Source organism: Lepus europaeus, chromosome 4 (assembly GCF_033115175.1).
Source record: "Lepus europaeus isolate LE1 chromosome 4, mLepTim1.pri, whole genome shotgun sequence".
Lineage (NCBI taxonomy): Eukaryota > Metazoa > Chordata > Mammalia > Lagomorpha > Leporidae > Lepus > Lepus europaeus.
Window position 1 is genome coordinate 100,196,246 of NC_084830.1, and position 12,363 is coordinate 100,208,608.

At 53.7% G+C, this 12,363-nt stretch overlaps 1 protein-coding gene across 1 annotated transcript in view; it reads left to right on the forward strand.

Moving 5' to 3' along the window:
• The window catches only part of MAML1 (mastermind like transcriptional coactivator 1), a 53,485-nt gene that overhangs the window by 38,743 nt on the left and 2,379 nt on the right, over positions 1-12,363 (forward strand). Inside the window, 4 exon segments of the mRNA XM_062188557.1 lie at positions 3,805-5,220; positions 8,716-8,958; positions 10,673-10,769; positions 11,794-12,363. The exon segment at positions 11,794-12,363 is cut by the window's right edge and continues 264 nt beyond it. Coding sequence (XP_062044541.1) covers positions 3,805-5,220; positions 8,716-8,958; positions 10,673-10,769; positions 11,794-12,363 — 2,326 coding nt within the window.

Below are 12,363 nucleotides of genomic sequence, written 5' to 3' on the forward strand. Positions count from 1 at the left end.
AAGATTTCTGTTTCCAATCTAGTCAGCCAGCTGACTCATCAAGCGCCTGGGACCCCTTGCTTTCCATCGTGGGTTTATGGAAAGCCAAGACCTGATGCTGTGCAACAAAGTAAATAGCAAAATGATCCAAGAAATATTATCTCCTTGTTTTTATTTCTTGTGACTAGTTAGATAGGTATGAAGGTTATCCCCAAAGAAACTTCAAACAGTAGACTGTGAAGGGTCCATCTTAGAAGTGTGAGTCCTGGCGGGCACCGTGGCTTAACAGGCTAATCCTCCGCCTTGCAGCGCCGGCACACCGGGTTCTAGTCCCGGTTGGGGCGCCAGATTCTATCCCGGTTGCCCCTCTTCCAGGCCAGCTCTCTGCTATGGCCCGGGAAGGCAGTGGAGGATGGCCCAAGTGCTTGGGCCCTGCACCCGCATTGGAGACCAGGAGAAGCACCTGGCTCCTGGCTTCGGATCAGCGTGATACGCCGGCCGCAGCGGCCATTGGAGGGTGAACCAACGGCAAAAAGGAAGACCTTTCTTTCTGTCTCTCTCACTATCCACTCTGCCTGTCAAAAAAAAAAAAAAAAAAAAAAAAAACCACAAAAACGTGAGTCCTATCCCTCCTCCAGCCCCTAGGTGGCAGTGGGGAGCAGAAGAACCCTCCTGAAAGGCCAGCAAAGGCAAAAGAGCTGTGTGTTTGAAGTGAGTCCCGGGACTCTGCAGCTTACCTCTGCCCTACACTCCCATTTACTGGACATTGCTGGTTTTTTTTTTTTTTTTTTTTTTTTTTTTTTTTCAGAAAAGCTCAATTACCCATATATGGCTTTAGAAAAACACGAGTCAACTGGAATTTATCGAGCACTGTGTGGTCAGCCTTGACAGTTAAGAAATGAGAAAATCTTGACATGGTGTGTGAGGAAAGAATGGGAGCAATCGAATTGGGACTTTGAGGTTAGAAAATGGTCCTCCTTAGAGTCAGCAGACAGTCTGACATAAGAGCTGTGCTTCCTGCAAGACACAGAGGTGGGAGGCTGCCTACAGGTGTCCCAGGTCAGGGTGGCCCAGCTCAGCATGCTTGGAAATCTACAGAGAGTAATTAGAGCCATGACTTGGAGCTTTGTTTAATAGCACACCCACATGTAGGATTCTTGGGAGGCAGGATGGTACTGGGGGTGGGGTATCAAAGACAAAAATGTAAGAAGAGGAAGCGTAGGAAAGGATCAGGTGTCTGAGGCTGAACCAAGTGGAAGAGGGGAGTTCTGATGGTGGGAAAAGAGGCTGGAGCCAGGGTGGAAGGGTACCACCCTCTCCCACCTCCCCCCTGTCGTGTCCTCACTGTCACAGAACTCCTGCCCTTATGTCCCCGGCACTCACTGCTCTGCTGCCTTGTAGCCTCATCTGTGCATGTCCCGTGTCTGAGAAGCCTGGAAGCCCTTCGAAGGGAGCGACCACCTTACTGTTCTTTCTGTTCCCCACGGCACTGTCCCTAGCACCAGGTAGACTCTTGGCGAAGTTAGTTGAACGAGCCTAGTGGAGGAGAAAATGGGGCCGCAGAGAAGAGCGGTGCCAGTGCACACTTGGGTGTTTAACTGAATGGTCTTGGTGAGCAGAGCGAAGTCTGTGAGGGGGAGATTGTGGGCAGGCATCGGAAGACTCTTAGGAGTTGGTGAGGAGGAGAGGGAACAGAAGTTGAAAGGCTGGAGCCTCAGTGCACCGGCCGCAGCGGCCATTGCGGGGTGAACCAACGGAAAAGGAAGACCTTTCTCTCTGTCTCTCTCCCACTGTCCACTCTGCCTGTCAAAAAAAAAAGGAAAGAAAGAAAGGCTGGAGCCTGTATGACCTGAGAGAAAGCATCCTAGCCTGGGGAGAAGAGGGACCCATGGGCTCAGGTGGAGTCCTCGGCCTTGGGGTCAGCACCCACCAAGACCTAAGAAAAGACCGACACTGTGGCATAGCAGGTAAAGCTGCCACATGTAATGCCAGCATCCCATATGAGCACCAGTTAGTGTCCTGACTGCTCTACTTCCGATCCAACTCCCTGCTAATGCCCTGGGAAAAGCAGCAGAAGATGGCCCAAGTGCTTGGGCTCCTGCTACCCACATGGGAGATCTGGAGAAAGCTCCTGGCTCCTGGCTTCAGCCTGGCCCAGCCCAGGCTGTTATGGCCATCTGGGGAGTGAACCAGTGAGTAGATAATCTCTCACTCTGTCCCTGTCTTTCTCTCTGTAACTCTCTTTCAAATCAATAAATAAACCTTAAAAAGAAGAGAGAGAGAGAGAGAGAGAGAGAGAGAGAGAAAGAAAGAAAGAAAGAAAGAAAGAAAGAAAGAAAGAAAGAAAGAAAGAAAGAAAACAAAGACAAGACTGTGTTAGCCAGGCGTCATCAGCAGAGGGCACTTGGAGTCAGACACTCTGGCCTGAATGCGAGGACTCTACTGGTTTCTCCAGTGGGAAGTCCAGGGAAATGGCCGGTTTCAGGTATGCAGACATCTTACCTCCTGCAGTGACTTCACAACGATGGTCCTCTGGCTCCGTGGTACTGGCTGTCCTCTGAGCATGCTCTCACACCGGGTGGGGACTGCCGCAGGGCCTCAGTCCATTTCCCTTGCCGTGACAGGACACCCAAGACTGGTCATTCATAAAGAAAAGAGGTCTATTTAGCTTGTCGTTTAGGACACGTCTGCTCCGCTTTAGGTGAGGGTACTGCTTCTTGCATTGTGGAAGTGTGGAAGGGCATGTACCAAGGAGGTAAAACCCAAGGAGTGGGGCTGGTGCTGTAGTGTAGTAGGTTAAGCCTCTGCCTGCCGTGCCAGCATCACATATGGGCACTGGTTCAAGTCCCAGCTGCTCTACTTCCAATCCAGCTCTCTGCTGTGGCCTGGGAAAGCAGTGAAGGATGGCCCAAGTCCTTGGGCTCCTGCACCCACATGGGAGACCTGGAAGAAGCTCCTGGCTCCTGGCTTTGGATCGGCTCAGCTCCAGCCACTGCAGCCATTTAGGGGTGAACCAGCTGATGGCGGACCTCTCTCTCTCTCTCTGCCTCTGCCTTTCAAAGACATGAATAAATCTTAATTTTTAATTTTTTGAAAGAGTTACAGAGAGACGTAGAGACAGAGAGAAAGGTCTTCCATATGCTGGTTCACTCCCCAGATGGCCACAATGGCCAGAGCTGCGCCAATACAAAGCCAGGAACTTCGTGCAGGTCTTCCACATGGGTGCAGGGGCCCAAGGACTTGGGCAATCTTCTGTTTTCCCGGGCCACAGCAGAGAGCTGGATCAGAAGAGGGGCAGCCGGGACTAGAACTGGCACCCATATGGGATGCCGGCGCTTCAGGCCAGGGCTTTAACCTGCTGCACCACAGCACCGGCCCCATAAATAAATCTTAAAACACACACACACACACACGGGGTGACCTTGTTTCTCCACAGCCTGCTGTCGTGGCAACTAATTCAGTCCTATGAGTGCAACAGTTCACTCCCAGGACACAGCATCCATCCACCCGCAAGGGCTCCGCCCCTGGACCCAAACTCCCTTCCACACTGCTGCTTTAGGGAATGAAGCCTTCCGTGGGTCTGACACCGGGCTTGTTTCCTGAAAAGAGCCCACTGCCAAAGTGTAGGGACAGGCGTGTAGCTTCCCACAGGAGAGCGGGATGTGGCTTCTAAACAGCCAGGTACAGACCTGGTGAGGGAGGCTGCGCTGTGAGGGGAGGTGGGGGTGGGTGTGGATACCGGGCAAGCGGAGTGCACAGGAGAGTGCTGCAGGGCTGTGGGCCAGTGGCCTGAATCATGAGTCACCCCTTTGTGATGTTTTCCAGCATCTTCACGACACGGTGAAGAGGAACCTCGACAGCGCCGCCTCCCCGCAGAACGGAGACCAGCAGAATGGCTACGGGGACCTCTTTCCCGGGCACAAGAAGACCCGCCGGGAGGCCCCCCTGGGCGTCACCGTCTCTGCCAACGGACTGCCCCCAGCCTCCCCTCTGGGCCAGCCTGACAAGCCCTCCGGGGGTGATGCCCTGTCGACCGCCGGGAAGCACTCCCTGGGGCTGGATGCCATCAACAAGAAGTGTCTGGCGGACGCGAGCCTCCACTTGAATGGAGGCGGTAACCCCAGTGAGCCGTTTCCCCTGAGCCTGGGCAAAGAACTGAAGCAGGAGCCTGTGGACGACCTGCCCTGCATGATCACGGGGGCTGGGGGCTCCATATCGCAGAGCAACCTCATGCCCGACCTCAACCTGAACGAGCAGGAGTGGAAGGAGCTCATCGAGGAGCTGAACAGGTCTGTGCCTGACGAGGACATGAAGGACCTGTTCAATGAGGACTTTGAGGAGAAGAAGGACCCAGAGGCTTCAGGTTCCGCCCCTCAGACCGCCCTGGCCCAAGACATCAGTATTAAGACAGAATTCTCCCCGGCAGCCTTCGAGCAGGAGCAGTTAGGCTCTCCGCAAGTGAGGGCCGGGTCTGCTGGACAGACCTTCCTGGGGCCTTCGTCTGCCCCTGTGAGCACAGATCCCTCCAGCCTCGGGGGCTCGCAGCCCCTGTTCCACACTTCTGCTCAGCCCGGGGTGGACACTCCCAGTCCAAACCTGCTGCCGGCATCAGCCCAGGCCCAGAATGCACAGAGAGCCCTGGCGAGTGTGGTGTTACCTGGTCAGGGGCCGGGAGGTGGCTCCGAGCTGTCGTCCGCCCACCAGCTCCAGCAGATCGCTGCCAAGCAGAAGCGGGAACAGATGCTCCCCACCCCGCAGCAAGCCACTCCGGCCCCAGCCCCAGGCCAGATGTCCACATGGCAGCAGACAGGGCCCTCCCACAGTCCCTTAGATGTCACTTACCCCATGGAGAAGCCCGCCAGCCCTCCCAGCTACAAGCAAGACTTCACCAACCCCAAACTGCTCATGATGCCGGGTGTGAACAAGAGCTCCCCTCGGCCCGGAGGCCCCTTCCTCCAGCCCGGCCACGGAAACCTGCTGAGTCACCAGCCACCAAACAACTTGAATCAGAACTCAGTGAATAACCAGGGGTCAGTGCTAGACTACGGCAACACAAAGCCCCTTTCTCACTACAAGGCGGACTGCGGGCAGGGCGGCCCCGGGTGTGGCCAGAGCAAGCCAGCACTCATGGCTTACCTGCCCCAGCAGCTGCCTCATCTGAATAATGAGCAGAACCCTTTGTTTATGATGAAACCAAAGCCAGGAAGTATGCCCTTCCGATCGCTGGTTCCACCCAGCCAGGTGAGTGTGTGGCTTCTCTCCCCGTGTCTCGCCCTGGAAGTCAGTCGAGGCTGAGGGAATTGAGGAAACAAAGAGAGGAAGGAGCTGGTGCCCTTTGACTCCCTTGGGAATGAAAATTTAGAAAATTAACCAGGGTTGATTTCTTCCTAACCCAAGAAAATTCCCCAGCATACCCTGATGTTGATGACACAGAGTTTTGCGGCACCGCCTGCACGCATCTCCTGTGCCTCAGCATGTACATTCAGGCTTCTGTGGCTGTGCTTTCCAGGAAAGATCACGTTTAACGTGCTTCCTAGAGGCCTTGCTCTTGGCCGTCCTTCACTTTGGGTAAGCCTGGATCGTTCTGCGCGTGTGCTGCTTCCTAACACAGTGGGCTCCGTGCTTGTTTCCTCAAGACTTGAGCCCAGCTAAATAAACTGCTGTGCAGAATAGAAGACGGCGCTTGGAGTGCCATACGACTGCAGTGTGCGTCTTTGTGGACTTGAAATATACGCTCACATTTGAAAAGTTAAAACTTCAGTGGGCCACTGTTACGGCACAGTGGATTAAGCCGCTGTTTGCAACCTGGGCTTCCCATATCAAAGCACCAGTTCATGCACTGGTGGCTCCACTTCCAATCCAGCTTCCTACTGATACAGTTGGAAAGGCAGCAGCAGATGATCCAAGCACTTGGATCCCTGCCACCCACATGGGTGACCCAACTGGAGTTCTTGGCTCCTGGCTTCAGCCTGGCCCAGACCTGGCTGTTGTAGGCATTTGAGGAGTAAACTGGCAGATGAAAGATTCTCTCTGTGTCTCTCCTCTGTATTGCTCTGCCTTTCAAATAAATAAAAAAAAGGAATCTTTTCTAAAAATCAAAAATGTTGAAACTCCAACACTGGGCCGGCACCACGGCTCAATAAGCTAGCCTCCACCTGCAGCACCGGCACACTGGGTTCTAGTCCTGGTCGGAGCGCCAGATTCTGTCCCAGTCGCTCCTCTTCCTGTCCAGCTCTCTGCTGTGGCCCAGGAGTGCAGTGGAGGATGGCCCAAGTCCTTTGGCCCTGCACCCGCCTGGGAGACCAGGAGAAGCACCTGGCTCCTGGCTTCAGATCTGCGCAGTGCGCTGACCACAGCGGCCATTGGGGGGTGACCCAACGGAAAAAGGAAGACCTTTCTCTCTGTCTCTCTCTCTCTCTCACTGTCCACTCTGCCTGTCAAAAACAAAAAACAAAAAACAACAAAAAAAACCTCCATAGTCGTTCCCCACCACCACCACCACTTAGAGGATGTGTTCCAGGGTTCCTGATGGGTGCCTACAGCCACAGACACCATGTGCTTTACCTACTCACCCTTTAGCATGGCCACATAGAGCAGAGGGGATTTCTACTTCCACAGTTTTAGACTTCCGTGCCTTTGGAAACCTTGTTAAATAAGGTAAGGGTTATTTGAACATGATCACTGTGAAATCACAATAGTTGATATTTTAACCGACGTGGCTACTGAGTGAGTAACAGACATGTAGCAGATATAGCACAGATGCACTGGGTAAGGGATGTCTCATGTCCTGGGGGGACAGAGTGCAACAGCAGCAGCTGGTGCAAGATTTCATCATGCTGATGAATTGTTTGCTTCTGCAATTCTCTGTTTAGTATGTTGGGACCAAAGTTTACCACAGAGGGGCTACAGTGGTACTTTGAGGAAATTGACAAGCTCATACCAGTGAGGGTATGGAAGATGGGCATACTCTGGGGAAGTGACGGGCATCGTGTAATGTTCACAAGCCATAAAAATGCTCGTAAACCACGACACATGCCCTGCAAGCTTAGAGAAGTTGTCCACAATACCCAAGAAAGTTGTATACCAGGTACTCTGTGTGCTCACTTGTGATAGCCAAAGACTGGAAGCGGCATATGCCCCAGTAATGGCTTCCATGTGCTCCTGCATATTTCGCCCATCAGATTGCTGCATGGCTGGGGCCGACAGCGTGGAGCAGTGGGCGAGCTGCTGCTGGCAACACCAGCATCTCCTGTCAAGGTGTCCCATGTCAGAGCACTGCCTCAAGTCCCAGCTGCTCCACTTCAGATCCAGCTTCCTGCTCATGTACCTCAGAAGGCAGTGGAAGATGACTCAAAAATCATGGGTCCCTGCCACCCATGCAGGAGACCCAGATGGACTTCCTAGACCCTGGCTTTGATCTTTCTCCAGCCCCAGCTGTTGTGGCCATTTGGGAAGTGAACCAGCAGATGGAAGATCTCTACACCTCTCTCTCTCTCTCTCAGTGTGTGTATGTGTATCTTTCCCTCTGTCTCTGTCCCTCTGCCTTTCAAATAAATAAAACACATTTAAACAACAAAAACCTGCTACACACCATCAGATACGACCTTAGGAAAGGCAGAGCAGCCCAGTGACTGCCAATACAGTCCCAGAGTGGGTCACATGAGGAATTAAATCATCAGAATCTGCCTGAGGTTAGACTCAGAAGATCCAACATACAGATAAAGATCCAGAAAGGACTCACATTATTGAACTCGTTTAAACAATAATTGCCTTTTTTCCATGTTGTTTTCCCTTTTTCTTCTAAATATAAGCAATGAGGGGTGGGCATTCGGCCCAGATGTTGAGATACTGTTTCGGACGCCTACAGCCCATATTGGAGTACCTGGGTTCAAGTTCTGGCTCCTTTCCTCACTGCAGCTGCTGCTAATAAGCCCCCTGGAAGGCAGCAGGAATGACTCTAGTACTTGGGTTCCAGGCTCTTGGCTTCAGCCTGGCCCAGTCCTGGCCGCTGAAAGCATTTGGGGAGTGAAAGTGGATGGGAGATACCTCTCTGTCCCTGTCTCCCTGCCTTCCAAGTGAAAGTGAAAATAAATAAATAATCAACATAAGTAACAGTAATACTTGGATGATGTTCTGGTTGCTTTTGACACAGCTCATTTTTGGTCAATATGTTAACAGAGAATCTCTGTCTAAAAACGTTCTTGTTGATACTCAGTATTTTTTGAGCATTGATATCTGACAGAAGCTAAGCAGTCTCTTCAAGACACGTGCGTGTGTGTGCGTGGATGGCCATCAGGCAGTTTAGGGCTAGCCCCAAACACAAGGTTCACACCCACAGGAAGAAGTGTCTCCACTGACCAGAGGCTCCTTCAGAGTGTTCTTCCTCTCTGGGTCTCTTCTGAACTCCCACATTCTGATAAGCAAGTGTTTGAAAGCCTCAAGTGCCTACCGGAACCATCATGTACAAACGTGAGCGCTTGAATATGCCCAATGTGAAAGCATACCTTTCCCGCTGGGGTGTTGTGGGGAGCAAAACTAACACAGGCCAGGCGGTTCATTGCCAAGTTGCCTGTGTGTGCTCGCAGCAGTGCTTTTGGCCTCGGCCCCAGCCCCGTGGATGGCTGTTCCTGAAGGTTATCGGGGAGCGTTCTCACTCTCGGGGCTCACCTCATCTGATCAGAGCTTAAAGACTTCCCCCATCCCGCCTGACTGGGCCCGCCTGATTTGTTTTGACAGGAGCAGAACCCTTCCAGCGTGCCCGTGCCAGCCCAGGCCCCCGGCGTCGGGACCCAGCAGCCTGCCGTGTCTGTGGCCAGCACCCACAGCAGCTCCCAGTATCTCAGCAGCCAGCAGCAGGCCGCTGTGATGAAGCAGCACCAGCTGCTTCTGGACCAGCAGAAGCAGAGGGAGCAGCAGCAGAAGCATCTGCAGCAGCAGCAGCAGTTCCTGCAGAGGCAGCAGCAGCTCCTGGCAGAACAAGTAAGGGACGAGGAGGGAGAAGCCTGCCCCCTTCCCCACCCCGCGAGTCCCACCTGGGCCCGTGAACATGCACTGCTCTGCGTGCCCGGCCTTAGGGTACTTCACCCCTTAGAAGCCCCTTCCAGGAGCCTGGCATTTCTGCAGCAGGGGAGGCCCGTGTCAGAGCTGCTTTGTGTCACCTAGTGAGGGAGAGCGAGGATGGGACCTGCAGCTAAAAACTAGATGAAGGCCAGGCATTTGTTGTAGCAGTTACAAAGTGGTTGGTTGGGGCTGGAACTGTGGCCACCTGCGACACTGGTCCCAACCTCCCGTTCAAGTCCCGGCTGCTCCACTTCCAATCCAACTCCTTGCTAATACTCCTGGGAAAGCAACAGCATATGGCCCGAGTGCTTGGGTCTCTGCACCCACGTGTGAGACCCAGATGGAGTTCCAGGCTCCTGACTTCCACCTGGGCCAGACCTGGCTGATGTGGCCATTTGGGGAGTGAACCAGCAGTAGATGATCGAGCTCTGTCTGTCTCTCTGTCTTTGTGTCTCTCTCTCTCTATGTGTGTGTGTGTGTGTGTATGTATTTCTCTCTCCATATATTTGCCTTTCAATAAGTAAATGATATAAAATTAAAAAGTGGGCATCTTCCCATGTATGGTAATGGCTTCTAAACCACTGTCATCCAGCCCTGTGGGGCCCAGCTTTGTTGTAAATGCAGTTTGTTGTAAGTCAAGTGTGACACTATCCCTGAGGTTCTAGAATCAGTGCACAATTTAGTTGGTCACATGCAGCTACTAAGTGCTACAGGTGGGAGTTCTCACATTCCACACTGGAGTGCCTGGGTTTACATCCAGCTTCCTGGTAACGCACGCCCTGAGAGACAGCAGGTAATGGCCCAAGGGGGAGATCCAGATGGAGTTCCAGCCTCTTCCTTTGGCCTGGCCTAGCCCCAGCTGTTGTGGGCAGGCATTTGGAGACTGAACCAACTGATGGAAGATGCATGTCTGTCTGTCTGTCTCTCTCTGCCTATCATAAATAAAAAGAAAAAAACTCGTCTTATTTTTTTTTAAAGATTTATTTGAAAGAGTGTCAGAGAGAGAGACTCCCCAAATGACCGTGACAGCCAGGCTGGGCCAAGCTGAAGCCAGGAGCCAAGAGCTTCTTCCAGGTCTCCCACATAGGTGCAGGGGCCCAAGCACTTCTGCTGCTTTCCCAAGCCATTTACAAGGAGCTGGATTGGAAGTGGAGCAGCAGAGTTTTTTTGTTTGTTTGTTTTTTAAAGATTTATTTGTTTATTTGAAAGGCAGAGTTACACAGAGGCAGAGAGAGATGTCTTCCATCCACTGGCTCACTCCCCAAATGGCTGCAATGGACAGAGCTTCCTCTTGGTCTCCCATGCAGGTGCAGGGGCCCAAACTCTTGGGCCATCCTCCTCTGCTTTCCCAGGCCACAGCAGAGAGCTGGATCAGAAGTGGAGCAGCCAGGACTCGAACTGGCACCCATATGGAATGCCAGCATTGCGTGTGGCAGCTTTACCTACTACGCCACCCCACACTTAGTCTTTAATTCCCTGTGCCTTAGATTTGCGCCATCCTTCTGTTGCGTGCCGTTTGTTGAGGCCTCCCGAGATGAGGTCACTAGTGTGTTTTCACAGGAGCCCGTCTGTGAGTTCAAGCCTGGCCTGACGCGGTTGTTTTTCTGTGGGTTCTGCTGTTCTTGTTTTCTAGGAGAAGCAGCAGTTTCAGCGCCATCTGACCCGCCCACCACCCCAGTACCAAGACCCAACGCAGAGCCCCTTCCCACAGCAGGTGGGGCAGTTCACAGGTGAGCACTGGTGGATCCCGCCCTCTGCCCGGCTCTGTGCCAGGTGCTAGCAGGTGACTTAGCGTGGAAGCCTGCCTGCCTCGCTGCTCCTCTGAGCACACAGAGAGGCAGACCACCTGGCATACCTTTGCTGGGTCTCTTGGCTGAGGCATCTTGAAAATCAAGTCTCGCTGGAGGACATCTTGTCAACAGGAAACAACTCCTGTAATTCTTTGGAAAATCCTTCGCCTCTGCTTCTGTGTGTCCCTTCAAAAGCTGACCTGTTTCAGATAAGGAAAGGAGAAATGCACTCTGTGGCCTGCTCACTGTGTGTCCCCGCGGCGGCATTACAGCAGATGTTTGACCAGCAAAGGGAGGAATCCCACGAGTGTCAGCTGTTCCCTCTGACGTGCTGGGGACCTTGCCTAGGCTGCTGCTCCCAGAAGCCCTCAGGTGACGGGGTGCTTTTACAGCTGACCCCTGCCTGCCTATACCTCTCCCCAGAACATCTTGGAAACCTGTGTCTTGCCATAGTCAGTGCCCTCACTGGAAAATGTCCCAAAGAAACAGCACATCCCACGTCCTGGAGGAGACAAAGCGAGGCATTTTAAGTTTGCGGATGTCTCGTGAGTCTGGCCCACGTTGCTGCCTCCAGTCCCTCTGACACTATGTGGATTGTTAGTGGAAGGGAGAGAGAGACTCAGCTCCCTTCTCCTCCACCCAGACCTAGAGGAGAGAAGAGGAAACACTGAGTATTACGGCACAGCCAGTGGTGGCACAGTGACTTTCTCAGTTAATGTGTCCCTAGCCTGAAGCCCTAGGCAGCAGTTCTCCGAGGACAGGGACTCCGTCCCCTCCCCTCCTCCAGCCCCCAAGCTCTCAGGGTTTTCTTCACCAGTGTAGCACTGAACGTTGTTGTTAAGGTGTTGTCTTCAGCCTGGGGATGGGGTGGGGATGGGGGTGCCACGGGTAACACCTGGAGGCATCTCATCTCCCTGGCGGTGGTGAGACGCCAGCCCGAGTGACAGTCCTCTGTGTCTTCCAGGGCCCTCCGCGGCCGCGCCCGGCATGAACAACCTGGGCCCATCCAGCTCCAGCTGCCCTCGAGTGTTCCCGCAGGCTGGGAATCTGATGCCAATGGGAGCTGGACACACTGCCGTGTCCTCTCTCCCCTCAAACCCAGGCCAGCAGGAGCGGGGGGTGGCCCCGTTCGCCAGCTCACAGGGCATGCCTCCCAGCAGCCTCTACGGCATGGCCTCTGGCATCACCCAGATCGTCGCCCCACCCCCGCCCCAAGCCACCAATGGACACGGCCACATCGCACGGCAGACTGGCGTGGGCCAGAATGCCTCTGTCTCAGCTGCCTATGGACAGAACTCTATGGGGAACTCGGGCCTCTCCCAGCAGCACAATAAGGGAACCCTGAACTCTGGCTTAAGTAAGCCGCAGGTCCCACGGGTGTCAGCAGCCATGGGAGGCCAGAATCCCTCGTGGCAGCATCAGGGAATGCCAAACTTGAGTGGCCAGAGCCCGGGAAGCAGCACCGTCAGCCCCTTCACCGCGGCCTCCAGCTTCCACATGCAGCAGGCCCACCTGAAGATGTCCAGCCCACAAT